Raw genomic sequence first — 26,176 nt, forward strand, 5'->3', positions numbered from 1 at the left:
TCTGGAGGTCCGTCCATAACCCTTATTTGTTATCTCTGCATTTTCATTGAACATTAACTTATTTTTACTCATGTTCATTTTTTAGTCCTACATTTCTGCTTTCTCTATTCAGTTCCTCTATCATCTTTTGTAATTCCTCTCTTGATTCACTGAGTAGAACTATGTCATCTGCAAGTTGTTAAGGTATTCCCCATTAATGTTAATTCCCGCATTATCCCAATCTAAATTCTTAAAAACTTCTATGCACGCTGTGAGTAATTTAGAAGAGATGGGATCTTCCTCTTACTCCTTTCTCAGTCGGTTACTTACATAAACACACACACACGCAATTAATATATATATATATATATATATATATATATATATATATATATATATATATATATATACACACAAGTGTGTGTGATAATCCTAAGTTCCCCCGCAGTGCAAGCTTTCCAGATCTCCACTGATACTGAACCTGTTGATAATAATATTTGTAATTTGATTTCTAGAACGTACTCTTAGGTTTTAAATAATCTCGATTAACCTCATTCCGAACTAACAAATTTTATTAATTATTTATAAAAAAAATCTGCAGTGTTATCACTTTTTCATTTATTAAAAACTACAATTCGGTAAACAACTGTTAGATACTCGGCGCCTTCCTGGGAGAGGCCCCGGGAGTCATTAAATTTGAATAAAACGTACGCACTTTTTAGATCACCGGATGTCATTAGTATTGTCTTGTGGGTCCCGGAAATAAATTTCCCCAGTAAATAGCTCTCTGGATACTGCCGGCAATCCTTGGTGATTTTCTTGGGATTTACGTTCTTGTAATGGCCAAGATATTTCTGGGAATCTCGCTCTTGGCTGGATTTCCTAGTTGTCAACTCTTCAGAACCGCTTCACACCGGTTCGCGTCTCTGGCGTTTGTTTACCGCGCGATGTTCACGAATTATTTCTACTAATGAGATTGATCGGTGGCTGTTATATAACCAAGCACACATACTTTTTTCATCATTATTTCGGCATATCTGGCCCGTATGGCCACTATAAGACTTCTGCTACAATAAAGACTAAGATAGGACTTGAATTACGTGGAAGCCTGCCATGTTTGTATGATGGAATCTTCGGCACTCTTCTTTTGTGATACTAAACTTCATTTTCTGTTCGAAACTAATATCATCTAGAGGCAAATGACACATACTCTGATAACAACACGGTATTTATGGTGATATTTCTATCGGGAAACGGTTACATTTCCACTTGTATTTACTTTGAGTAAAGTTTAATATTTTTTATTCGCTTATCCAATATTTCTCGCTTTTGTTCAGTCACTAATATTGTTTTACTTTCGAATAACTCGGTAAACTTGACTAGAGCTTATTACTTAGGGCATGGCAATCACTGGTGTTGATAGCCCATGGAAGATTCACCACAGATTCCTGGAATTGTTTGGAAAATATCACTTGTTCTTTTAAAAGGTTTTCGGTATTTCCCTCTTTCCCATTCTCCCTGGCTCAACGTGGGGTTTACCCAAGCTCCTGTGAATCACAGGCGCCTGAACTGAGGAGGAAATCCGCTGCCGTTAAAAAAAAAAAAAAAAAAAAAAAAAAAAAAAAAAAAAAAACAAAAAAAAAAAAAAAAAAAAAAAAAACATGAACCTTAGGTGGCCAGATTGAAATGCCCGGTCCACCACATAGTATTATACTGTAGTGACGAAACACTAAGGCAACACGTGGCTTTTTCCCCCAATCGTTTAGTTATCATAACAATTTGTTATTTTGTTACAGGAAAATTAATCATTATTGTGCAATACTCTCATTAATATTTCCTGGATTGTTACCCCCTAAGTTTTAACCCAGTATGCATCCACCTTCGCAGAGTGTTTAGTACAAGCAGTTAGGGATTACCGTAAAAACATAAACAAAAGAATGTAAATTCATGTGATTTTTTTCTGTGATTTTACCTAGCCAAACTTGTGACTTTTTTATGTGACTTTATTACCGGTCGCCAGTTGCTTTTGTGGAATGGCTGTATCCCCGTAGTCAGTGTAAGTTGTTTCGATTTCTTGTTCGATCTTTGGAGATCTACACCAATTCTTCATGTACGTACCTCATAGCACCGTACCACGCTTACTGGCTGGCCTAATGCCTAGTTTTGATATGGAATGAACAAATAATTCTTAAAAAGTAAAAAAAAAAAAAGCACAATTTTGACTAATCCAAACTAATGTCTGTATATCAGTAACATTTAAAGGTTTACATACTTGGTTTTGCACCCCATTTTCTAAATCTAATTATTAATGATTCGTTTTCTTTTCAGAACACCCCATTATATATGGACTTCTCAGAGTGACGCTAAAAGCACTCATATCATAGCAACAAGTAGAACTTACCGTGGATTCAACATGTATAGCGCAAATTACATAAGCCTATCCATAGGCTTCTTCATTACTGGTGTTATGTGTCAGAGTCGTAAGTTTTGCTGTTGTTCGTTGCCTTACTCATGTTAGTTATAATATGTTAGCATAGATGTAAATAACTTTAAAAGGGAAAAACACTCACTTATCTTTATTTTTCGGATTCAGTGTGTTTCGGAAAACTATTTATTTTTTATTTTTGCATCCGTAGAGTAAATTTTAATTAACTGGACTCGCAGTTCCCGGCCCACCAAATCCGATCAGATTCAGAGATTGCTCTTTGCATATACCACTTCCAAAAGCAATAATGGTATACACAACATTAAACAGAAATGCTTCTGACTGCCTGGGTCAACTGGATCAAAATCAAAGCAAGAAATTGACATCGTCCTTTTCCAAGATGTTTGTTGACATAACCCACTCCTCAAGTTAGAGTTTAAGAAATGCCTTTTACAATTAGTATTTAAAAAATTTCCGTAATATTGGCTTAGTGCGTTTTGCTCTTAGTACCACGTAGGAAGGACAACGTAAAGCCAAGGAAAACTCACACAGTTGCTTAATTATGCTTTCTATTTCTTAATGCAGAAATCTGTTGCGATACATTAAAAAAATTATTATTATAGACGTAGAACCATCAGTTAGAGGGCACTCTGAAGGGCTGATTAGCTTCCTAAGAAAATTGTTATCAAGCGGTGGTAAACAGAGTTGCAAACCCAGCACCAGACTGAAATGACAAGAAGGGAAAACTATATCAGTGTAAAAATAATTGATTTATTAGAGCGCAAAATAAAATCAGTTAAATATGGTATAGATACATAGGATTTAAGGTTGCGATACTCAAGCATGTGTGTCTAGAACGCTTTAGGAAAGAATCCATACTGATAGTATGCGAATTAAGATCACATCACAGTAATGTCATATTAGTCTCATACATCATTCTATAAAAAAAAAATGGAACCCAGAATTCTAACAAATAAGATCGCAATAAAGTCTAAGTACCAATGTAATGAGGGAGTTTCTTCGTTTTTTTTAATGAATGCAATGAACTACTTCTAGAGCCTGGATGCGTTGACGTAAGAAATGACTGCAGTACCCTGGCTAGAAATGGCTTATGTCAGTCGCAGAGAGCACAGATGTTTGAATCCTGTCGTTTCACCTGCCAGTTTTGCACACCCCAACCACAGGTTGTTGGACAAGGAAATGGTTCTGGGAGTAAGTCATGATAATTATGTTTTTTCTTTCTTTTTGCAGAAGTACCTCTCATTTCGAATAAATAAAACCTTTATTGGTTCTTGTTGTCATTACTAATTCATTATCCGCTCACTCTAGTGACCTTAGCCGAGAAAGATATCTGAGAAATGAGCGAGATCTCTCTTCTCGTAAACGACTTTAAGATTTGACAAAGTACGTGGTTATCTTACCTCGGTAAAAGTACAGCCAACAGAAATTTAGAGTGATTCTTGACAAGTCTCATTATTTCTTTCTTGTTTTCAGGCATTCGTTGCGAAGACAGAAATGAACGTTGCGGAGTCTTGGAAAGACGGGGACTGTGTCGAACTATGCCCCAAATGAGATGGTTGTGTTCAAGAACTTGCCAATTTTGTGGGGATTCTCGACCATTGCCGTCAATAATAAATCCTGAATTCGGTAAGTCTCTCTCTCTCTCTCTCTCTCTCTCGCTGACACACGCACGCACATACACACAGAAAATACTACGCAAGATATCTGAATAATAAATGAACAACTTTCAAGTTAGATCAGACTCATTTCACATTCAGTCCATCAATCTAAGTGGAATTTCTTATCATGAAAGATAAAAAATTTTTTTTTCACTTATATGAGATTAAGCTTTCCAATAAGCAAACTCGTCTTCACCCTGACATGTAACCATGTTGTGATGTTCGTTTCAACGAGAAAAGTTTGCTTAACACTGCATAAAATTTTTTTCCACGAGAAATGAGATTTTTTCTTATTAAAGAACTCTCTTTTATATTAAATAAAGACTCATTTTCACTACGTGCGATTTGCTCTGCAATTCTTCATTTTCACAAGAGACCAGCTGCTTTGCAGAGACATTTATTCATCATAGAATATTCCTCGTCATCATAAAATCAGACTTCCTCCTGTCGTAGGAGAACCTTGCAGGCGGTAATGTAATAAATTCATCTTCCTCTCATGCAGACTGCGGCCGTCCCTACCCTAAAAGAAATGGGGGTGTCGTCGCAAGAATTGTGCGCCAGGCTCCTAACACACAGCAGGTGAGACTAGAGAGTATTTGGTTGACTTGAATGTTAGGCCTACCTTCCATTCCTCCACTCTCCACTCTTTTCTAGTTCAACCGCCGTTTTTTCCTGCTGACAAAGTGGTTAAAAGTATGGAGTATTTGTCTACTGAGGGCTCTTTGTTCATTTCTTCCCGCTCTTTCCGGTAAAACTGGGTAACCGTCTGAGAACTGAAAAGCTGGTAAGATGAGTAAATGTAAAATTTAAAATCATAGGCTACAGATGTGTTCTTCTGATTTCTTAAACTTATTTCCAAAGGAAAGGCGTAAATATGTTATACGTAGGTAAAAACTAATTCTATAATATGACAGAGACTAATTAAATGAAACTGTAATCGGTTATGAATAATCGTATTCTGTCAGTTATTTTCAGTGTAACAAGGGATGTTTTAAGGATTTGGTAACTTTGTCATTTCCATCCTCGCATATTTTTAGGGGCCAGGAAAAATTAAAATCATACACCATTTTAGTACTGAGTCAAAGAATAGTTTGAATAACGTATAGAATTCCTAAGGTAAACCTAAAAGTTATAAAATTCAGAAACAAAGTATCAGTTTTGCCTCTTAGTTATTTTTTCTTTCATTTGAGATGACTGCTGTTATTTTAAGGTAGTAGAGGTTGCTATAAATCTCAAAATTGGTAAGGAGCCATCTACCTTATGAAGCCTTTTGCTTCACAGTGTATCCAGAAACATACCGTTGCTAAATTATAGGCCTTGCCAAACCTAGGTCTTGTTTTTGATTGTCTTTTGATTCTTGTTTTTTTATTTTTTTTTTATTTTGCAGCCAGGAACCAATGGTGGGTCACAAGGTAAGAGGAACAACAATGTTGATTGTATTATCACTTATCATAATAACTATAGAAATACTGGTAAAACAGACTTGTATATATATATATATATATATATATATATATATATATATATGTGTGTGTGTGTGTGTGTGTGTGTGTAAGTGTGTGTAACTATATACATATGTATGTGTTTATCTATTACACATGCACACACATTATTTATATAATATATACATATATACATATATGTATATATATATATATATATATATACATATATGTATATATATATAGTATATATATATATATATATATATATAGATATAATATTATACGTATATATATATATATATATATAATTATATATATATATATATATATAATATATATATATATATATATATATACCTTATGTTTATCCGTGTGTGTGAAGCTATGTGCTAATTTTTTTGTAAATATCATGGGCTACTAGCACAAGACAATGATCGTTTCTGTGTGAGGTAATTACCCCCTTTTGGCGTTGAGTATTCGCCCTTTTCCTCATCCTTTTGTTTTGAGACAATATTATCACACGTTTGCTCAAAAAATCTGTTAATTGATCGTTTTCTGATTACGTATCATTTAATTTTCACTTTTCGCTGATCTTACCTTAATCCGTCCAAAATTTTTCTTAAACTTTTGGTGTTGATATTTTGATAACAACATAACAAACTTTATGGATAAAATGACCTACCTATGTCGCGCAATATAGATAATTAAGTAATTAGCTCTTTCGTTCCTTTGAATCCCTCATACATTATAGTATATTACTGCATTTTTAGCCCCGACAAGTACCACTGCAGTATTCAGTGTAAAGACAGCCATGTGCAGTTGCTTATACATAAGAAATTCTTTAATTCCCCATTAGTAGAAAGTGTTAACATAATACAGTATATGAGGACTTCATAGATAGTACTACCCAGATATTGCCATCTGATTTCCAGTTTTCCTCATTAAGAAAATTAATACAAATCTAGGAGAAAAAAAAACAGTTAGCTTAAATAATATCTATTTTAAGAAAAATAGTCTATCAAACTTGCAGAGGATGAATGAGTTGCGAAAAATATATGACACTTTAAGTTTGGTCCTTGTCATCGCCATCACAGGAACAGCTGCTCCAGCAACAGTAGAAGATGCCATTTGTGGAGCCACAGTTATCCATCCGCGGTATTTGGTGACAGCAGCCCACTGTGTCTTAGACCCAACACGACCGTGAGTCCCTTTAGTATTGTCATTTTATTTCCTATTACAATTTGACCAGTTTAATATTCTTCACTTGGAATCACTAACTTATAACCTTAAAGTGCATTAAATATACAAACCTGATCATTATTATCCTTTAGTGGGTCATTATTTTAATCCCTGAAAATCAAGAATACATAATTATAGGCTAGTCTGTTTGCACTGATTGATATACATGCAACGACTTAGGACTATTACTGCAACGTGAGGGCCTCGATGTTGAAGATGGCTGTGCTATACGTACAAATACTCAAATATCTTTTGTCATGTCATTGTTATTTTTATGTTGAACCTTTGGGATAAATTTGAGGACAATTTGTGAAGGGACTAACTGCATAATTCAGCTGATCGGAAATCCAAAGGTGCTCAGGGTTTTCTGCATTTTCCTTCATCACATTCCTTTAGGAAGCTACAGATCTGTAAGAACATGTAACTTGTATTCCAAAAATACACGACTCCCACTTTGCTATTAGAATATGTGATGGAATATTTACCGAAGGCTTCCATCTCAGAGGGTAGAAGTCTTGACTTATTTATTAGGGACCAAGTCAATTTACCGTTTTCCCAATTGAGAAAACTAAGACTATTTTATGTGACATTTATCTCAATGTATATGTAGTGATTCCATCTCTTCCAGTTATTAATAATGGTCAGAATAACAGCATTTATACATTAAAGCCAGGCTCACACAGCAGTGATTTCTTTTAAAGATAATATCAAAACACAGTAAAAAAAAAAAAAAAAGTTTTTTTTTTTTTTTTTGCAAAATATGTCTGTTTATGTGTTCAAACTTCCATGTCATTTTCTCTCTGCAATTGTCATTGATTGCAAAGTTTGTGTAGCTCACTGTTAGTCTATTGTATTCAGCTCATATACCCTAGTTAATTTGATCTGAATAATCCAAAAACATTTTTGAGAGTAGAGTGAAACTGAATAATGGCACAGGTCTATTCTTACAGAGTGAGATCGGTGAGGTTGGGAGAACTCGATTTCTCCCAGCACAACGAGACCAATTCCCGCCCAGTTGATTATGCTGTCGAAGTGATCACCGTCCACCCTGATTTCGAGTAAGTATGAAAGTAGGATATCAGTAACGTACTTCAGAAAAATTCAGGGAGAAATATCGTCCAGAATTCTGGTGGGAAAGCTGTTAGCTTTACTGTTTTTGTGTTCATAGCGGAATATTTATAGTGTAGGGGTACAAACCGAAGACATTTAATGATAACTACAGAAAGACTGGGAAACCCAAACGCAGTGTGTCTTATGGATACACACACACACATATATATACACACACACACACACACACACATATATATATATATATATATATATATATATATATATATATATATATATATGCGAATACTAAAGGAAGGTGATAGGCAGAAATCCAAGCGCTTTCGTCTTTACTTAGGAAAGACGAAAGCGCTTGGATTTCTGCCTATCATTTTCCTGTGGTATTCGCTTATTTAATGAAGTCACGTGCATCTACTGTGATTTTTTAAGCATGTATATATATAAAGTATAAGAACCAGATAGCGGGATATATTATATATCAGTATTAGACCAAGAAAGTCTCATTGGTGCGTTTCTATAAATTCTTTCTCTTTCACCCAATCAAGTCCTAATCTCGTGCAAAGATACAACGACATCGCTCTCATCAAGACTGCGAGGGACATCGAATTCAACGAGCTTGTTTATCCCTATTGCCTCACTGCCGAACGACCTCCACCCAATGCAGTCGTCTCGGCCTCCGGATTTGGCAAAGTCAATCAGAGTAAGTTCAAGGACTGTGAAGTTTTAGTAATTACAATAGTGGTTCCCAACCTTTGTCACTTTGAGGAACCCCTGAGACAATTTTCCTTATCCTAAGGTACCCCAATATATATATATATATATATATATATATATATATATATATATATATGAGTGTGTGTGTATGTGTCGTGTGTGTGTAAGCATTTGTAATACTTACCTTTAGTGGAACTGAAGAACAAAATCTTGCATGATATACTACGATAAAAAAATTATAGGCCTACGATTTCTCGCTGCTTAACAAAAAGAAATAAATAAAAAATAAAAATAAAATAATCAAGTAAATCATGAATTCTCACGGAACCCCTGGCGATCGTTCACGGAACCCTAAGGCTCCGCGGAACCCCGTTTGGGGATGGCTAAATTAGAATATCCTGTATACACCTGAGTTATATATATTAGGGCTTGTGCCTTGTATGATAAGGCGCCCTATGAGGTAATGTTAGACTAGCGATAATCTATACGCTAAGTCGGTTGGTATTGCACTTCCATCTTCAATGGAGTGTCTGGGGTTTTGTAGATCACTTACGAAGTCGGTATTATCTTTACGACGATGTGTTAAACTCATGGTTCGGTGAGGTTCTTGTAGAAAACACTAAGTATAAAAATAGATATAATTTCTTCTGAAGTTTTACATGGTGAAGATCAGGTATGATTGTACAAGTCTTCTAATAACGATAGCTTGATCGCTTCTGCCAATGATGATGGCTAATCCTATTCCTCTACATGATAAAGCTTAGGTAAAGAGGTACAGGTCTTCTAATGACGATAGCTAACTCTGTTCTGCTTGTCTACCATCTCTGTTACAAGTTATGAAGGAACAGACAGTAGTTCGAACATATGAACATACTATCAGATGACATAGTTTCATACGAACACACAATCGAATGAGACACGCTACAGATCACGTAGGCCGTTTGAATAATAGGTCGGGGTAGTTGTCTCAAGCAGGGAGCTTGGACTGATGTTTATAAACAATTGAATGACCACAGATGACGGCATGTTATCTTAGCCTACATACTTATTGTATACGTCATCTTTAGCGTCTCTAGTCTGATCACATTCCTGCAAGCAATCTGGTTGACCTCTTTAGTTTTAGACTTTTATATATATGGACTAACATTCCATATTTTTATTATGTAAACACTTACATATATACAAAATGTGTACTCAGATTGTACGCATCTTTGAAGTGACTTCTTCCGCAGTGCTGACCACCCTTAGTACTAATATTTTACTCCTGTCCATTTTGGGAGAAGAGTATTGATCTTATTTTAAAAACAGTGATATCTAAACAATATTTTCTTGTAATCTCTTAGCATCCAGGTCTCCCATTCTTCAAGAAGCTGAATTGAAAGTAATTAGCTCAGTCGACTGCGAGGCCTCTTTTCAACAGCTGAAATTCGACGGTGTTCTCAAGCAACGCTACCCCAGTCTCCTTCAGGGTCGAGACACCTTGTGCGCTGGGTTTCCTGGCAAAGGGCCTTGTGAGGTAAAACTAAACCCTTTGATATAGTCAAGATTTATCTAGAACTTACCCCTTTTAATGGCATTTGAAAGTACTATTTTTTTTTTTAAATGTCACATTCATTTGCGTGCTATCACATAATATATATATAAATTTTCTTCATTAATATATGATTAAACAGTTACTCAAAGTTAATTCCTAATGCAAAGATGTATGTCCGAATTGAATTCGAATGTTTTCTAAACATGAAAAATGATTTTCCATTAGATCAAAGGAATGATAAAATTAGTACCATTAACTGACGAATGAAGAGAAACGCCACTTAAACTTACCGTTTTTGTGAACTTCTTCTTTTCAGGGTGATGGTGGCGGACCACTCTTCCGCACAGACCAGAATGGGCGCAGATTTCTAGTCGGTGTGATAAGCATTACATTGGGTTGCAAAGGTCCGCAATCTTTGAACCTCCCTGGGGTCTATGTCAGCACCTCAGATCATATCGGTTTTATTGACAGCGTTGTTTACGGATTTTAGCGATATATGACTGCTTTCTGCACTAAACGACATATTATAATATCTTTTCCTAGTACAAATAGGCCTACGAAAGCTTGATCTTAAAGACAATGTATATTTATGAGAGCTAAAAGACTAACTGCACAAGGTGTATGTAAATCAGTTATATTTGTCATTGCGTTATGATCAATAAAGGCGGAATGTAACACGTTGAAAATTTATTGTATACATTATTTCACCAGGGCAAAAACTGACCCATAAATTGCGGTCGACTAAACCTAATCACATATACTCACAAATACAGACTGTTGCTATAACGACCTTTGTTTCTTTCACCCTGAACCGGATATCATCCAAACAATGAAATTCACACCACAAACTGGGTCTACTGAAGGCCTCGGCTCTTCAACTCTATACATCTCAGTTACTCAATCTTTTCAAGTTAAGCTGCCCTCTTGATCATGCAAGCCCACGTTCAGTATAAAATTGAAGTGTATCTTAGTTTTAACCGCACCAATGAGCTGATTAACAGCTCTCCTAGGGCTGGCCCGAAGGGTTAGGTATTTTTACGTGGCTAGGAACCAACTGGTTACCTAGCAACGAGACCTACATCTTATTGTGGGATCCAAAACCCATTATATCGAGAAATAATTTATAATCACCAGAAACAAACTCCTCTGATTCCACGTTGGCAGAGCGGGAAATCGAACTCCGGACTATCGACTATCGGCTGCCACCTGTTCTTGGAAATAAGGATTAGTTCCGTATTCATTTGAGGAGCGAAATGTTGGTTTCCCTTTTGAACTACGAAGCACTATGAGTTCCGTATATGGCTCTCTGACAAACGTCAGTAATTGGTATCTTAAATGATACTCTGCATACATTTTTGGCACATCGACAAGAGTGTTTAAGTTAACGGTCGTTTCCTAGTCCTCCCCCGACTCCCATAGCGGTGACGCCAGGTTTTCTGCAAGTTTTAACCATAAAAACGTACATATATTATGTTATATATATATATATATATATATATATATATATATATACATACATACATACATATAGTATATATATATACACACACACACACACGCACACACACACACACACATATATATATATATATATATATATATATATATATATATATATATATATATATATATATATGTGTGTGTGTGTGTGTGTGTGTTTGGTTCTCAAATGGAGCTGTGCTAAAGGAGAGAGAGAGAGAGAGAGAAAAATGAAATCGTTAAAATTAGACCACAAAGACCAGTATTTAGTTACAACCCAGTATGAATTTGAAGAGAGAGAGAGAGAGAGTTTGCTTATTGTATTTTCTACTTATTTTTATCATATTCATTCTCCTACAGATAAATACCAGTTGTATTGCGCTAGAGAAAACTCGTTGGATTTGAGGGAAGTAACCATACATAGCTCACTTCGTTAGAGATTGAAATAAATCTATTGTAATCATAAGCCATGTTTCAACCTTCTCATCTTACTGCCGAAGGTATGGAATCCTAATCGAATAAGTTCGCCAAAGTTAAGTTCTGTGATTTTCTTTTCATATCATAAATTTTCCTGTTGAAATCTGGTTCTTGCATTCAACCAGGCTGCAGCCCTCGCTTAAGGTACCTAAACTTCTCTGCAGGATCAAGACGTGATCCGACCTCCGGCTTACTCGGGGCCTGAGCTAAATCTACGGTCAAATAGAGCGTTGTTTCAAAATAAATAAGAACAACAACAATAACAGCAACAAAATAGTTTGTAGACTTACTTCCCGAATAAGCGAATATCTCTGACACAACAAGGTAACCTCAAGAGGATATAAGCGATCTTCGCGACTTTTATAATGTTATGATGTAGACTGGACATAGTTAATAACTTTCCGTTTTCTAGCATTATGTAATACTGTAAAGAAATTTCGTCGGATTCTTAGTCGATATTATCAAACCGAGTCCAGCAAACCGCTATTGTTATTCTCTGGGAATTGATGAGATCAAGAAACACGGCTGCTGGCCTCAGAGTTCTTACGCCTTCTGACCTCTACAAGTGACACACTTTATCCAACGACCCGCAACTTTTCAAGGAATGAGTAATTTTAATCTTCTTTGCCTTATTGTTCGATAAATTCAAGTTGAAAACACTTAGTAAACAGTAGTATCTAAATAGATAGTTCGAGAGACCATTAATATTAGCTAGTTTGTCTAACATACTCGTAGTCTTCTATGTTTCATGTATATCTGAAGGAATTCAAGAAAGGACAGATCTGATGCATTAATTTCTTATTGCTTATCTTATAACATAATATTTTGTGCAGAACTTCTCGAATTGATTCTAAGAAATAAGCGTTTTTGCGAAAGAAAACTATCCTTTATTTTGAGCTAATATACCTGAGCAATAACGAAAAACTTACATATTCCTAAACTGTATGATTTATAGCAAAAATGCAATGATCTAACCCAAGAAAGACTTAGTGTCTTCTAAATGTACAACATAAATGTGCTGCATTAGCTGCTTAGTGAGTTTCCATAGGCATTATAGCTGTGGTGAATTTTCCAAGGCAGTACCTCACAACCAGACGCCATCCTCGCCACTTAGAAACCAGTCACGGGAGAATCTGATGTGTCTATGTGCGTGAGGTTCTTTAAGTTCGGTGGGAGTTCGTTGTAAACAGTTTCTGGGACGTCGTCTGTTGAAAAAAGAAAAAAAAGCCACACACATCAGCTGCTACTAACAATACGTCAATGGCTCTGTTTAGAAAGAGTTTTCTTGCTTTTGGACAATCTCAGGGCTAAGTTTTCACGTGATACTATACACAAACCTCTTATTTGTTGTGCTTATTTCCGCAAGGCTCGTTGGAATTAGTTTATTTTCTGACAATATTTTTGTGAGAGGATCAACAAATCCTGCTTCATTGCTTGTACTTACCAGTGCATCTCGTAGCCAGCTGAGACCAAATAATCCTCTCTTGCGAAAAACAATACACCCCTATTCGTCCACCCTTCAGCGTCGAGTCGTAGATGTTACCCGAATCAGCCATGAGGGTCGTCGTTCGGAAGATTCGCAGACGTATCAGTCCTAACTGAGGCCTATGAAGAAGGCGCCACCTATACGCTGTCCGATGATTCCAACCATTTTTCGTCGGCTCTGTCCATAGGACTGTTACCTGGGACGGGTGTAAAGTTTCATTTATTTTAACTAATTAAAGAATATATAATGCATAGCCTCATATGTTCACAAAGTTGCAAGGCATCCCGTGGATTTTTTTTTTTTATTAGAGTGACTAGTTTTTTCGAAAACGTCCCTTTTATCGAGTTCGGAAGGTTTGAGGAGAAATAGAATTCGTTACCTCATTCGGTACACTTTCACGGTGCCAGAGCGAGTTCCTCAGACGTGTTCCTGGCCCAGTGTCGGAAGCTACGAGTTTGAGCTGGATGCCCGCGTCAGCAGAGGCCACGAACGGAGAACTTTCCCAATACCGCTGGGCCCTACTTTTCCAGGTTACCAAGTAAAAATGACCGTTGTCCTGGAAGCTGGAGGAAGAATCGGTGATTATGAACTAAGTTTATTCAGGTTAGCTTGCTATTCCATAGTAATTCATTCAGTGGCATGGAAAACAGAACTTCATTCTGGGATGTTAAATGCTCAGTGACACACTGTGTCAGAAGAGGCTGTAGTAGATTCACATCAACCATGCATCTGATGTGAATCTACTATACTAAGTCGTGCAATGTAAGACCAAAGGCTAGAAAAATAAAATGTTTGTTTTTGTACTTTTCACATGATAACACACAAGACCTTACTTTTTCAACACCTAATTGCTCATGCACCCCATATTCATTTCTCCAAAAGCCAGGTCCTCTCTAAAGCTACCAGGGACCTTTTCAAATCTGCCCATACTCGAATGAAAAACCCCTATGCTTCCTCCTCTGAGGCAGTCCATAGCAACCCCTAGTCCGCATTTACCTACATTGACTCTGGAATACAGTTTAAAGCCATCTAGGCTACCTCTAAATCAAGCTTTTAGTACCTGTCTACTTTGCATCGCTCAAGAGACAAGTCTTTTTTAACGCCTTGTGTTGGTGTTTTATTTTGTAGCTTAAATTTGATCAGCGGGTGGCTTGCTCCATTATTCATATCTCAGCTATTGGAGGTCGATGCTGAGGAATGAAATGATTCACTGAGGTGTACTCGTATAGATCTAGAGAAACTACACTTCAACATTTGAGTGAAAACTGTCAGATATAGGGATGTTTTTCTAAACAAATACTTCTCTGGGCCCCCTTTCAGTACAAGTAGTACCGAAAGTAGGCCCTGTCTCTCCTCCACAAGGTAGTTTCTTTCTCTTCTCTCCCACACACGGCACTTTCTCTGTCTTTTTCTACATAGAGATGTTTCTTCTTCTCTATTTAACACGGTAATTTCGCTATCTCTCCTCCACGGAGAGGCTTCCGTGTTATTCTTACGCAAAGTGTCTTTTTTTCTTAATTACCCTACGGGAAGCCTGCAATGCCTGTCAGACTACCTCTTCCTTTATTTACTCTGTGGAAATTGAAATTGATATCTTCGGATGGCACAGTTCAGTGACTGTCTTAAGCATAGTCACTCTTTGAATTTCTTTTTTCTTTTACTACTGTGTTGTCTTCGTTTTAGAGAACGGACTATTTTCCTTCATGTTTCGTTACCCTTCCGTAAAACCTCTTGGCTTAAGAACACAAAGACTCTCACACCCTTCGAGAGCAGCTGATGGAGTGTTTCAGCTATCAGAGCGACAGGAAGTTCCTCTCTTTTCACTTTCTTCTCCTTCGGAATTTGAATAAGATTATTATAACTAGAAGCGCACTCAATTTTTTTGGGTTAGATATAATTGAGAAATAATGCAGTCAGTTTCAATGAGGTTCAAACCCCGGCAGCATTTCCCGGAGACTGTTTTGACAGACAGCTGATTTTTACCTGAATAGAAAACCCGCGAAATCGTCATCGGCGCTTGTGTCAATGAAAAATGTTCCTTCGAAGTTGACACCACCAAATGCAATGTCACCTGGAGAGAAAGAAAATGTATTAGTTCAACATTTTATTAACAGATGGCGTGACTAAGTTAATAACAATATACTTTCTCTTTCCTTCACCAATGTCACTGTTGAGTTGCAGCTGTACGATGATGAGAAATAATGAAAAGCCAGGCATCGTTCTCTAATCCAATAGCATTAATGAAGTTAGTCATCAAGGCAAGGCTTACATAATATTGGAAAAAGACATATACGGTAAAATTGCATTTTTAAGTATTATTAGAGTATTATATATTTGATCTAGAAGTTTTATAGAGCTTGTCAAGGGTAGAATAAAAAAATCTAAAAAAATTTAGTATTTTTAAGGCCTCTTCCTTTATACATTCTTACGTCAAGGTTGCTGATTATGAAAACAGGTAAAATTGGTCCCTCTTGCTGCACTTACCGACAGCCAAACCTGGATCAGAATTGAGTGTCTGCAGAATTTCAGCTCCTCTGTTCTGTATGATCCAGTTTGGATCCGCCTGACTCGACCCAAATGGGTCAAGAGCAACTGTGATATACCGACTGAAAAAAAAAAAAAAACAATTTTTAGAAATTGGTAAGATGTCTCGCATTCAGTTTCCAAAAGTTATTCTAATTAGCTTAGCTTGGGAAGGGAGTTACCAAAATGGGCTGTCCTCTGCTATGACAAAGCGAGAGAGAGAGAGAGAGAGAGCCTGTGAAACGCTGCATAAGAGAGAACGCAAGGCAGCCTGCGTATCCAATGGATGGGAATACCTCAGAACGTGGCTGTGAAACTTGAATGAGAAAAGATAAGGGTTTAAGCCTCTCTCTCTCTCTCTCTCTCTCTCTTTGCACATTAACTTTTTTTAAACATTTGGCAAGATGTTCGTTAACAATCAAACCCATCAAATTTGTTGATTTCTCTAATCTTTGCATTCTTGCCAATACCTGAAATCGGTCTTGTAAATCCTGGAGTTATTCGGACACAGATCGACGTAATCAAGGATACCGTCGCCATCTCGATCCCCTTTACACAAGTCTCCCACTCCGTCGTTGTCTAGATCCTGCTGGTGGGTGTTGGCGACCAGGGGACAGTTGTCTCTGTCGTTGGGGACACCATCGCCGTCGACGTCTTCGTCGCAGACATCTCCTACGCCGTCCCCGTCGGTGTCCAGTTGATCGCTGTTCGAATCGGCAGGGCAGTTGTCTCGGTCATCTTGCCATCCATCTCTTTAAAGAGACAGACAGAAGAAAAATATAAGTCTTGGCGTTCTTTTATAATATCGGTTGGTTGTTGAAGCTACTGGTTCTGATTCTCAAATTCTGGATGTTTCGTGTTGTCGTTTCCATGCTTTCGAAGTAAGAAGGCTGAGGAGGAAGGGGGAGGGATGGAGAAGGTGGGGGCGGGTGGAGAGGAGCCTCTGGTTCTGTTCCTGAAAACCTGATTGTTTCGTGTTGACGTTTCGATGCTTTTGAAGTAAGGATAGGGGTGGGGGAGGGAAGCTACTAGTTCTGTTCTTAAAAACCTGGATGCTTCGTGTTCACGTTTCGATGCTTTTGAAGTAAGGAAAGGGGAGGGGGAGGGAAACTACTGGTTCTGTTCCTAAAATCCTGGATGTTTCGTGTTGACGTTTCGATGCATTTGAAGTAAGAGGGGGGTGGGGGAGGGAAGCTACTGGTTCCGTACCTAAAAACCTGGATGTTTCTTGTTGACGTTTCGATGCTTTCGAAGTAAGAGTGGGGAAGGGGGCCGGGGAGAGCTACTGGTTCTATTCCCAAAACCCTGGATGTTTCTAGTTGACGTTTCGATGAAGTAAGAGTTTGGGGGAAGAAGAGGGGGAAGCTACTGGTTCTGTTCCTCAGAACCTGGATGTTTCGTGTTGACGCTTCGATGCTTTTCAAGTAAGAGGGGTGGGGGAGCTACTGGTTCTGTTCCTAATATCCTAGATGTTTCGTGTTGACGTTTCGATGCTTTTGAAATAAGAGGGGTAGGAGAAGAAGAAAATAATTCACCTACAAGGGTGATTTCTGAGATAACAACAATTGACGGAATTCTCCATGGATATCAACGGTACGATCAGGCTGATTAAGACGACTCATGAGAGGCTTCTCGAACTCACTGATCGGCGTCATCAGGGGATTCACATTCGTCCCCTACGAAATCTTGGTCCTTGTCCTCCTGACTTGGGTTGTGCCTGTCGGGGCAGTTGTCGCAGTCGTCCCCGACGCCGTCGTTATCTATATCATTCTGCTGCGGGTTGTACACATTGGGGCAATTGTCTTGGTCGCTGTTTATTCCTGGAATGGATAAGTAAATACATTGTCGCACAAGTGTTTGGACTTTTTTCTAGGCTATTACTTTTCCTCGCCGCGGATAAATAAATTCATCATTTTATGACCACATTAACTGTTGTCTTGACAATTGTCTTCTCCTGAAATAAATGATTAAATTCAGGACTTAGCCACCTGTCCACAATAGGAAACATTGTTTGCAAACAGTTTGGAAACTGTTTGCAAACATTGTTCGCAAACTTTGTTTGCAAACAATGTTTCCTAGTGTGGACAGGCCTTTAGACTTTTATCTTAGATATCTCCCATTTCTTTATTTTTCAAACGCTGGTCAGAGAGTCTTAAGAGATTGATCATGTATTGAATTAATAATTTACTAATAAATAATGTATTGATTAGCTAGATCCCTCAGTTTTAGCCATCATAACGAGAATAACTTGAGGAAATTCACTAAACTGGATGCAAGTCTGCCAAACTCCCCAACTTCAGACATGGGGATATAAGGAGTAGGTTTTCTTATCTATGAATAATCTAAGAACATTATTAACTTGCTATGTGTTTGTTAGCAAGGATTGACAATCAACACTGAAGAACTCACTGCAAACATACCATTGCTGTGAATTATCCTGAACTGGAAATTACTCCCAACATATAATATCTTCTTTATTGGATACGAATGCTGATGTCCCTTACATTATTAAAGGTTATTTTATTGAAATTGATAGTATAATTATTTGCAGACATTCATTTTCCTGTGTTGTTAATAAACACAAAGAGGACGGATTTCTAAAGAGTATCTTCAGGCGTATTCACGTCGATCAGCGCTTGGCAATTCTTCCCAATGAAAACGTTGGACACATAACAAATCAAGACGACGATGTAAGACTTGGAGATACTATAAGGACCCGGGTTAAATTCTCTTAGGATTCTCGTTGCTTGGCAAAACCAGCTTTCAGCGACAACACTCACCATTCAATTCGTTTCACATACCGTCATTATCTGCATCCTGATCGCAGAGATCCCCATCACCATCGTTGTCACTATCAAGCTGGTTAGGGTTGCTGACAGATGGGCAGTTGTCACAGACGTCGCCGACACCGTCCCTGTCTGAGTCTTGTTGGTTGGAATTAGCAACCAGGGGGCAGTTGTCCTGAAGTATTCAATCGAGAAGTTAGGAACATCTTATTTGCTGAATTTTCATCGCTTGATTCAATGTATGAAAGGTCACAGCAGAGGTGCTTTTCAAATATAACAGGTTATCCGAAACGTTCGTTAATTATTGAACCCAGCAGGGAGGTAGTGCCGTCAGTGCACCTCACGCGGTGCAGTGTAGGCGCTACTTAAGGTTATATGCAGCGTGCCTTAGGCCCCTAGCTGCATCCGCTTTCATTCCTTTTGCTCCACCTCCTTTCATATTCTCTTTCTTCCATCTTACTTTCCACCCTCTCCTAACAATTGATTCATCGTGCAACTGTGAGGTTTTCCTCCTGTTACACATTTCAAGCCTTTTACTGTCAATTTCCCCTTCAGTGCTGAATGATCGCATAGGTCCCAGGGCTTGGCCTTTGGCCTAAATTCTATATTCAATTCAAAAGAAATTAAGAATGACTCTACAGATCTAGAATGTCTTTCATAGGAAATGAAAGATGGAAGAGGTAAGTGTGCATCCACATTACACAGTAAGGCATATCTTAAAAACATATCGCCAACTTATCTCATACATATCACAAACAGGTTGAAAACAAGTCAACGACCGTAAGCAAAGAACGATAACTGTATGGAAACACTGGTTAAGACCACCAACATATTCAACTTGTAGGTGTATGCAACAAGTTTCCAACGTGTTCGTGACATGTATCAGTGCGATGTGGACGCATCCTAAGCGAGTGTCACTCCTCATCTCAGCGAACAGTAAAGCAAACCTACGTTATTGTTGTCGCGGCCGTCATTATCCGAGTCGTTATCACAGGCATCGCCGACGCCGTCTGCGTCGGCGTCCTCCTGCCCGGAATTGGGTTTGTTGACGCAGTTATCCTTCCTGCAGCTGGGCTCACTGCAGCTCAGCTCACTGTCAGGGTAGCCGTCGAGATCGCTGTCGACTGCGCATTGGATCCCGTCACCGGCGAAACCCACTTGGCACTGCAAAGGACATTCCAAGGTCATGGAAATGATAATAAGAAGAAAGTCTGTTCAATTTCTATAGACACGGGAGAGCATAACTATAAATATAGAAGACTAAATTTCTGAAACTGTATAGATCAGTGTGAAAATGGAAGGCAATACCAGTAAATATTATTTTATAATGTTTAACAAATGGGAGTTTTAAGTGTGTGTGTGTGTTTTTTTTTTTTTTTTTTTTTGGTAACAATAAATCTTGCAGTCGCGTTTCTAATAATATAATAATAAAAGATTTTTATTTCAGCTCAAGGCCATATACATGGAATACACAAAGTAGAGACAATAACATAAACAATCTAGATACATGGGATAACTCGATAAAAAAGGATAAAACGGCAAAATCCAAACAGTTTCTGAAGTATAAAAAATAGTTTTCATAACAATGGTAATGAACAGTAATAATATTTGTGCAGTAGTAAAAATATTAGAAATTATCATTAAAAAACAGATTGCATACAAATAATTTCCAGCTAAGGGGCCTTAGGTTGTTACAGAATCCGGGGATATATTAATTTTTGTCCTTATCTGACTGTGAATTAGTCGTGAACTGTGCTCAGAAATGGCAGTACAATTTGATGAATTTCTCTCCACCCCTGGCCAGTCTTCTTAAAGCTTGGTCTGGATCAGTTCTGGGCTGCTGACTTTATGGTAATGTTTATAGCCACTGATCTTACGCTATTAATCTCATTATAGGACTTCATATTAGAACATGCTACTCCTGGAATATGGCAGGATTTTTACAGTAAAGAAGATATACTTCACGGTTCAAATGATTCCTAAGAGGGAACAAGAGTTTGATTCATGAAGAAGGTGGTAAGAGAATCAGAGCATGCTTATGACGATAGTCCATGAGATGCAGTTGAACGTTGCTACAGTAAAAAATGGTAATAATGATAATAATGAGAAATTCTGTTCAATTTCTACACTTGAGAGAGCATAACTATATATATATATAGAAGACCAAATTTCGGGAACTGTGGAGATCAGTGTGACAATGGAAGGCATACCGATAAATATACCTATTATAATGTTTGCAAAATGTACAGATCAACGGGAAATGAAAGAGCTTATACCTACAAACTTGTGAAATGGTACGGCACATTTACAAATATATAATTGATTGATTGACAGATATACAAAATGGAATGACGGACATACAAGATTATGGAGTTCGGAAATGCATAGACCAATGTGGAATGAAAAAGGTAAAAGAAAATAGAAAAAAGCCATCCTCACTGCCCTTGTTACATTCAAAGCATGCGACCGTTACCTCTCCTTTGCGCTCGCACTTGTAGCCGTTTCCTTGGAAGCCGGGGGGGCACTCCCCGCAGACGTAATAGGGTGCCACCATGTTGTTTTTGCATTCCACGCCAACTGCGCAAGGCTGAAGACTACACGGCTTAGTCTCGCCTTCATGGAGAATAAGTGTTATATTACAAAAGAAATGTTATAGATGCCATGAATGTTCAGTGATTCTCAAAGCGTTTGGTGGAATTATAAGGTAACTTCATTCTTAAAGATATAATGTTTATATCTGCTGTAAACACACTCAAAGTTTGGCGGAACTGTAGGAATGGACCTTTCAAAAGGAGTCGAGTTTCAGCTTTTCTTTCGATGCAGATATACTGTACGTTATTTGTGGTGTTCTTCATTTGTTTCAGCGTTTTATGTTTTCAACACTACTACTGCTGTTGCGTTACAGTCTCATTAAAAAGTAGACAAGCACTGACATTAAAGATAATAAAAAAGTTAGGTTCCAGCCTGAACAGAAAGAGAAGACCCTCCTCTTCAACTAAGAACGATGATAGAAACTTTGAAAATAGGACTACGGGCTGTAAAATGCGCAAAGCGTCAACATCAAAGCTGTCAGGACTTACCAGGTAAAGTTTCATCGTTGATTTTGACGGTGCCAGCAAACACTTCCAGGCAGACATCGAGGCAGTTCTGGATGGACGCAGGCTCGCAGGCGCATAAGTCAGTGGCACAGCCCTCTGTTGATACGAAGCTATTTCATGAAATAATCGTAATTTTATTTGACTTACAGTTAAGAGTTATTTTTCCGGTTTATCGTGCGCCTGTATTTAACTGTATAAGAGGTTATGACTTTTTTGAGATTTCAACATTGGTCTCGTATTTCACAGATCTTACCCAAGTGATACTCGTACGTTGAGCTGTCAACCAGTGTCGAGAAGTTTTTAAATGCTGTTGCCACAAGTTGCCTGATTTCAGCAGTTTCGTTGGCAGACTTGGATTCGCACAAATCTGTTTCCTAAAGAGAGAGAGAGAATTAAGCAAATTATTATTCAAACAAAAAGTAAAAATATTTTCATAACAACGATAATTGTATCTTTCTTTTCGCTGAAATGAACAACTATACTTACTGGCTGCTGCTGAGATGTGCAAATACTGTTTGCTTGCGTTGGTGCCTGAAAAGATGAGAAAGGAAAAATTATTTCTGCACAGGCTGTAATGGAAAGGAATGGCTAAATAAAACTGCACCATGTAACGTAAATTGAATTTCGATCGAAAGAAGACATGCACATCGTCGCACCTTCCATGAATTGGCGAATTCTGTGACGCCCCTTAAAAAGCCATTTCTGTCAGTCAAATCACTGCTGCTGTTTCCTGTGAAGTGACCGCAAAGACCATACAGCTGACTTCGCAGCTTCACCGGCGCCAGGAGTCGCACTGCAGAGCTGCTCACTATGACCTAAAATGAAGAAGAAGAATGTGTTCCTTAAAAGACAACGAAACGATGTCGAAAGTCTTTCATGCAATAATTTTGCTTGCGAACTTCATATCTCGCTTCACAACTCATTATACGCAAATATCACCAAAATTACTTCCTGGACTTCCATTCTCATAATAGTGAAGTCATGACTTTCATATTAATAGTGGCGAAGTTCTGACTTTCATTCTTCTAGTAGTGAAGGTACGACTTTCATTCTTCTAGCATTGAAGATACGACTTTCATTCTTCTAGCATTGAAGGTACGATTTTCATTCTTCTAGCATTGAAGGTACGATTTTCATTCTTCTAGCATTGAAGATACGACTTCCATTCTTCTAGCATTGAAGATACGACTTTAATTCTTCTTGCATTGAAGGTACGACTTTCATTCTTCTAGCAGTAAAGGTATGACTTTCATTTTTTTATGAGGTTGACTTTCTTTCCTATAGTAGTGAATTTATGACTTTCCTTCCCACAGCAGTGAAGTTATGACTTTCATTTCCCTAGTAGTGGTTAGATATTTAATTCCCAGGACAGCGGAGTTATGAATTTCATTTTGAGAGCATCTTAGTTATGAATTTCATTCCCTCGTAGTGAAGTTATAACAATGACTTTCATTCCTCTGGAAGTGAGGTCACGACTATCATTCCCAGAACAGTGAAAGCTTGGCTTTCATTCCCAGAGTGGTGAAGTTATACTTTTCATTCTCAGGACAGCGAACTTATGACTTTCATTACCCAGAGCAGCGAAGATATGACCTTTATATCCTGGGTAGTGAAGTCACGACTTTCATTTCCCTATTAGTTAGGTGATGACGTTCATCCCCTGATAGTGAAGTTATGATTTCCATTCCTCTAGTCGTGAGGTCATGGCTTTCACGCCCCTGGTAGTGAAGTCGCGTCTTTTATCCTAATGGAAGCGAAGTCATGACTTTCATTCCCCTAGTAGTAAAGTCATAACTTTCATCGCCATAAAAGTGAAGTTATGACGTTCATCCCTCTAGTAGTGAAGTTGTGACTTTCATGCCACTGGTAGTAAAGTCATGATTTTTATTACCTAGCAGTGAGGCCGTGACTTTCATCCTCCTGGTAGTGAAGTCACAACTTTCATCCTCTTGGTGGCGAAATCTCATGACTGTCATCACCCTAATACCGAAGTCAGGACTATCATTCCTCTAGTAGTGAAGTTACATCTCATTCCTAATTCTGTTAAATCATAACTTTCACCTCCATAGCAGCAGAGTTAAAAAACTTTCACCCCCTATACTCGGTTTTTTTCCATCTGTCCAACCGCCTGTGGTGTTTGCATATGGTAACACTGCGTCCCGGGCTTTAGATAGTTATATTCAGCTTACATTTAACAATCATAATAATATCCTATTTCGAATATTAACGGTGTAATTCGCATACAGTAAATTATTAAAACACTTTTCATTTGCAAATGTACACCCAGATATCCTTTTATTTATCTAAAACTTACACATAGCGTAACTAAAGCCCGGGACGCAGTGTTACCATACGCAAACACCACAGGCGGGTGGACAGATGGAAAAAAACAGAGTATAGTAGTGTAGCTATGACTTTCATTCCCCTAGCAGTGAAGTGACTTAGCAGAGAACGCTCACCATGATCTCAGTTGGTCCCAGGGCGTGAAGGGATCCGCCCGATTGCCACACCCTGATGTCGTCTTCGAAGTATCCCACAGCGGACGAGTAAGACTTGCCATTGACCCAGAACTGAAGTAAGTAAGTATGTCTTAGTTTACACCGTGGCTAGGAACCCATTGGTTACCTAGCAACGGGACCTACAGCTTACTGTGGGATCCGAACCACATTATATCGAGAAATTAATTTCTAATCACCAGAAAGAAATTCCTCTGGTTCCACGTTGGCAGAGCGGTGAATCGAACTCGCGACTACCGGATGGGTAGGCGAGTACGTAACCCACTCGTCCAACGAAGAACAGCCAGAACTTAAAGTTTCAGAGGAGTTGGGTTGTCCAATATTCTTCTCATTGCTCATACTGTTTGACCAATGCCTATCTCTTTTTAGATTCAATATATGCTATTCGTCTATTCTCCTTGCTTTTATGAAAAATATATCATTTGTAAAATGCAAGTATCTACATCTTCAGTAATGACAAGAACCACTTTTCAAACTAAACTAGGTGTAGTTGACATACCTACTGTATAACTGCAACTTTCTTTTATAAGAAAAATATGACAATTGCATTTGTAACCAGCAACAACGGGTTTTATTTTAAATTCCCCTCTATAGCACTTAAGCAGACTTAGTTTTATTGACAATATGATACTGTGAACAACTGTTCGTACTGTCAGTTACTATAAGGCCTCCAATACAAAATTGTTTCGTTCTTTTTTTAAATATGAGAATGTATTTGTGTATATTTCTAAATAATTCGAATAGTTTTATATAGGGCATGTAAAACAGACACATGTACACACACATACACACGCACACACAGTCACACACACACACATATATATATATATATATATATATATATATATATATATATATATATATATATATATATATAAATTATTCGAGCTACAAATGTCCTTTAAAATCTAATTCGCTCTACCTCGGAATTGATATTTTTAAATATCTAACTTCCCTGGTAGTTACATATATATAGCTTAATCCCGCCGATTCGTCGCGCGCACGGCAGAAATTCAAAATTCGCGGCTATCGCCGATAGACGGTCAGGTGATCATACCTGTGCTCCCTCTAGTAGGTATCTGGAACCATTCCCATTTATCCTCAGAAATTCCCTGCCGTCGTTCGAGCAGCACGTTGGAAATTCGCTCTTCTTTGTTTGGGTTTGCTTTTACTACAATTGGTGAAGTACCCATTGCTTACTTTTTTGTTACTTAATGGCTTTCGCTGATATTAGATTATCCTTAATTTGTTTTACACACGAATAAGTTTCAGTTGGTCAGTTTCCGACTTCTACAATTTTTCTTGTTTTCTGAATTCAAGATGGCCGACTCTGTAGTTAAGGGTTTCGAGTCCCGGCTTCCATACAACTCTTGATCCTCATACAATAGTTAACAAATGCAGGAAGCAGATATGTACATTTGTTAGCAGATAGGATGAGTGTGTAACGTTCTCTGAGAAATAATGAAAAGTATGTTTACTATAAGATGCAATTAGATTTTAATTAGAAGAACTAGATCGTATTGTGTTCTATTAGCTAGTTCTTCTGATAGTCAAGCTTATCTAACCTGTCTAATACTAATATTCCTGAGCCTAGCCCTAAGTTAAGAGTACCAGACCCACCTGAGGAGTCGTAGATAAGTTAGCCGACTATGGATGTTTTTGCGGCTAGTTCGGCTTGCGTGTTAATACAATCCCTTTCTTCGGAAAGGGGATTGAATAGACAGT

The 26,176-nt window shown here is 37.9% G+C and overlaps 2 protein-coding genes and 1 long non-coding RNA gene across 3 annotated transcripts in view; 1 reads left to right on the top strand and 2 right to left on the bottom strand.

Annotated features, from left to right (window-relative positions):
• The window catches only part of LOC135206716 (CLIP domain-containing serine protease B4-like), a 13,934-nt gene extending 3,062 nt beyond the window's left edge, over positions 1–10,872 (top strand). Inside the window, exons 2-11 of the mRNA XM_064238168.1 lie at positions 2,308–2,459; positions 3,461–3,616; positions 3,899–4,051; positions 4,586–4,662; positions 5,471–5,495; positions 6,623–6,728; positions 7,718–7,825; positions 8,384–8,538; positions 9,896–10,068; positions 10,403–10,872. Coding sequence (XP_064094238.1) covers positions 2,393–2,459; positions 3,461–3,616; positions 3,899–4,051; positions 4,586–4,662; positions 5,471–5,495; positions 6,623–6,728; positions 7,718–7,825; positions 8,384–8,538; positions 9,896–10,068; positions 10,403–10,576 — 1,194 coding nt within the window. The 5' untranslated portion in view covers positions 2,308–2,392 and the 3' untranslated portion in view covers positions 10,577–10,872. The remainder of the gene's footprint in view (positions 1–2,307; positions 2,460–3,460; positions 3,617–3,898; positions 4,052–4,585; positions 4,663–5,470; positions 5,496–6,622; positions 6,729–7,717; positions 7,826–8,383; positions 8,539–9,895; positions 10,069–10,402) is intronic.
• A 1,738-nt stretch (positions 10,873–12,610) lies between these two features.
• On the bottom strand, positions 12,611–21,692 carry LOC135206795 (cartilage oligomeric matrix protein-like). Its single transcript, XM_064238288.1, has 11 exons — positions 21,590–21,692; positions 21,311–21,450; positions 19,789–20,001; positions 18,853–19,012; positions 17,694–17,871; positions 16,522–16,803; positions 16,013–16,134; positions 15,512–15,599; positions 13,908–14,091; positions 13,487–13,724; positions 12,611–13,247 (listed from the first exon to the last, which is right to left on the bottom strand). The coding sequence occupies exons 1-11, from the start codon at positions 21,690–21,692 to the stop codon at positions 13,153–13,155; spliced, it is 1,803 nt and encodes a 600-aa protein (XP_064094358.1). The 3' UTR covers positions 12,611–13,152.
• A 228-nt stretch (positions 21,693–21,920) lies between these two features.
• Positions 21,921–22,468, bottom strand: LOC135206491 (uncharacterized). Its single transcript, XR_010312759.1, has 3 exons — positions 22,422–22,468; positions 22,189–22,309; positions 21,921–22,031 (listed from the first exon to the last, which is right to left on the bottom strand). It is a non-coding gene; the product is annotated as an uncharacterized LOC135206491 (long non-coding RNA).
• Between the last annotated feature and the right edge of the window lie 3,708 nt (positions 22,469–26,176).

This window comes from Macrobrachium nipponense, chromosome 31 (genome assembly GCF_015104395.2).
Source record: "Macrobrachium nipponense isolate FS-2020 chromosome 31, ASM1510439v2, whole genome shotgun sequence".
NCBI classification, from domain to species: domain Eukaryota; kingdom Metazoa; phylum Arthropoda; class Malacostraca; order Decapoda; family Palaemonidae; genus Macrobrachium; species Macrobrachium nipponense.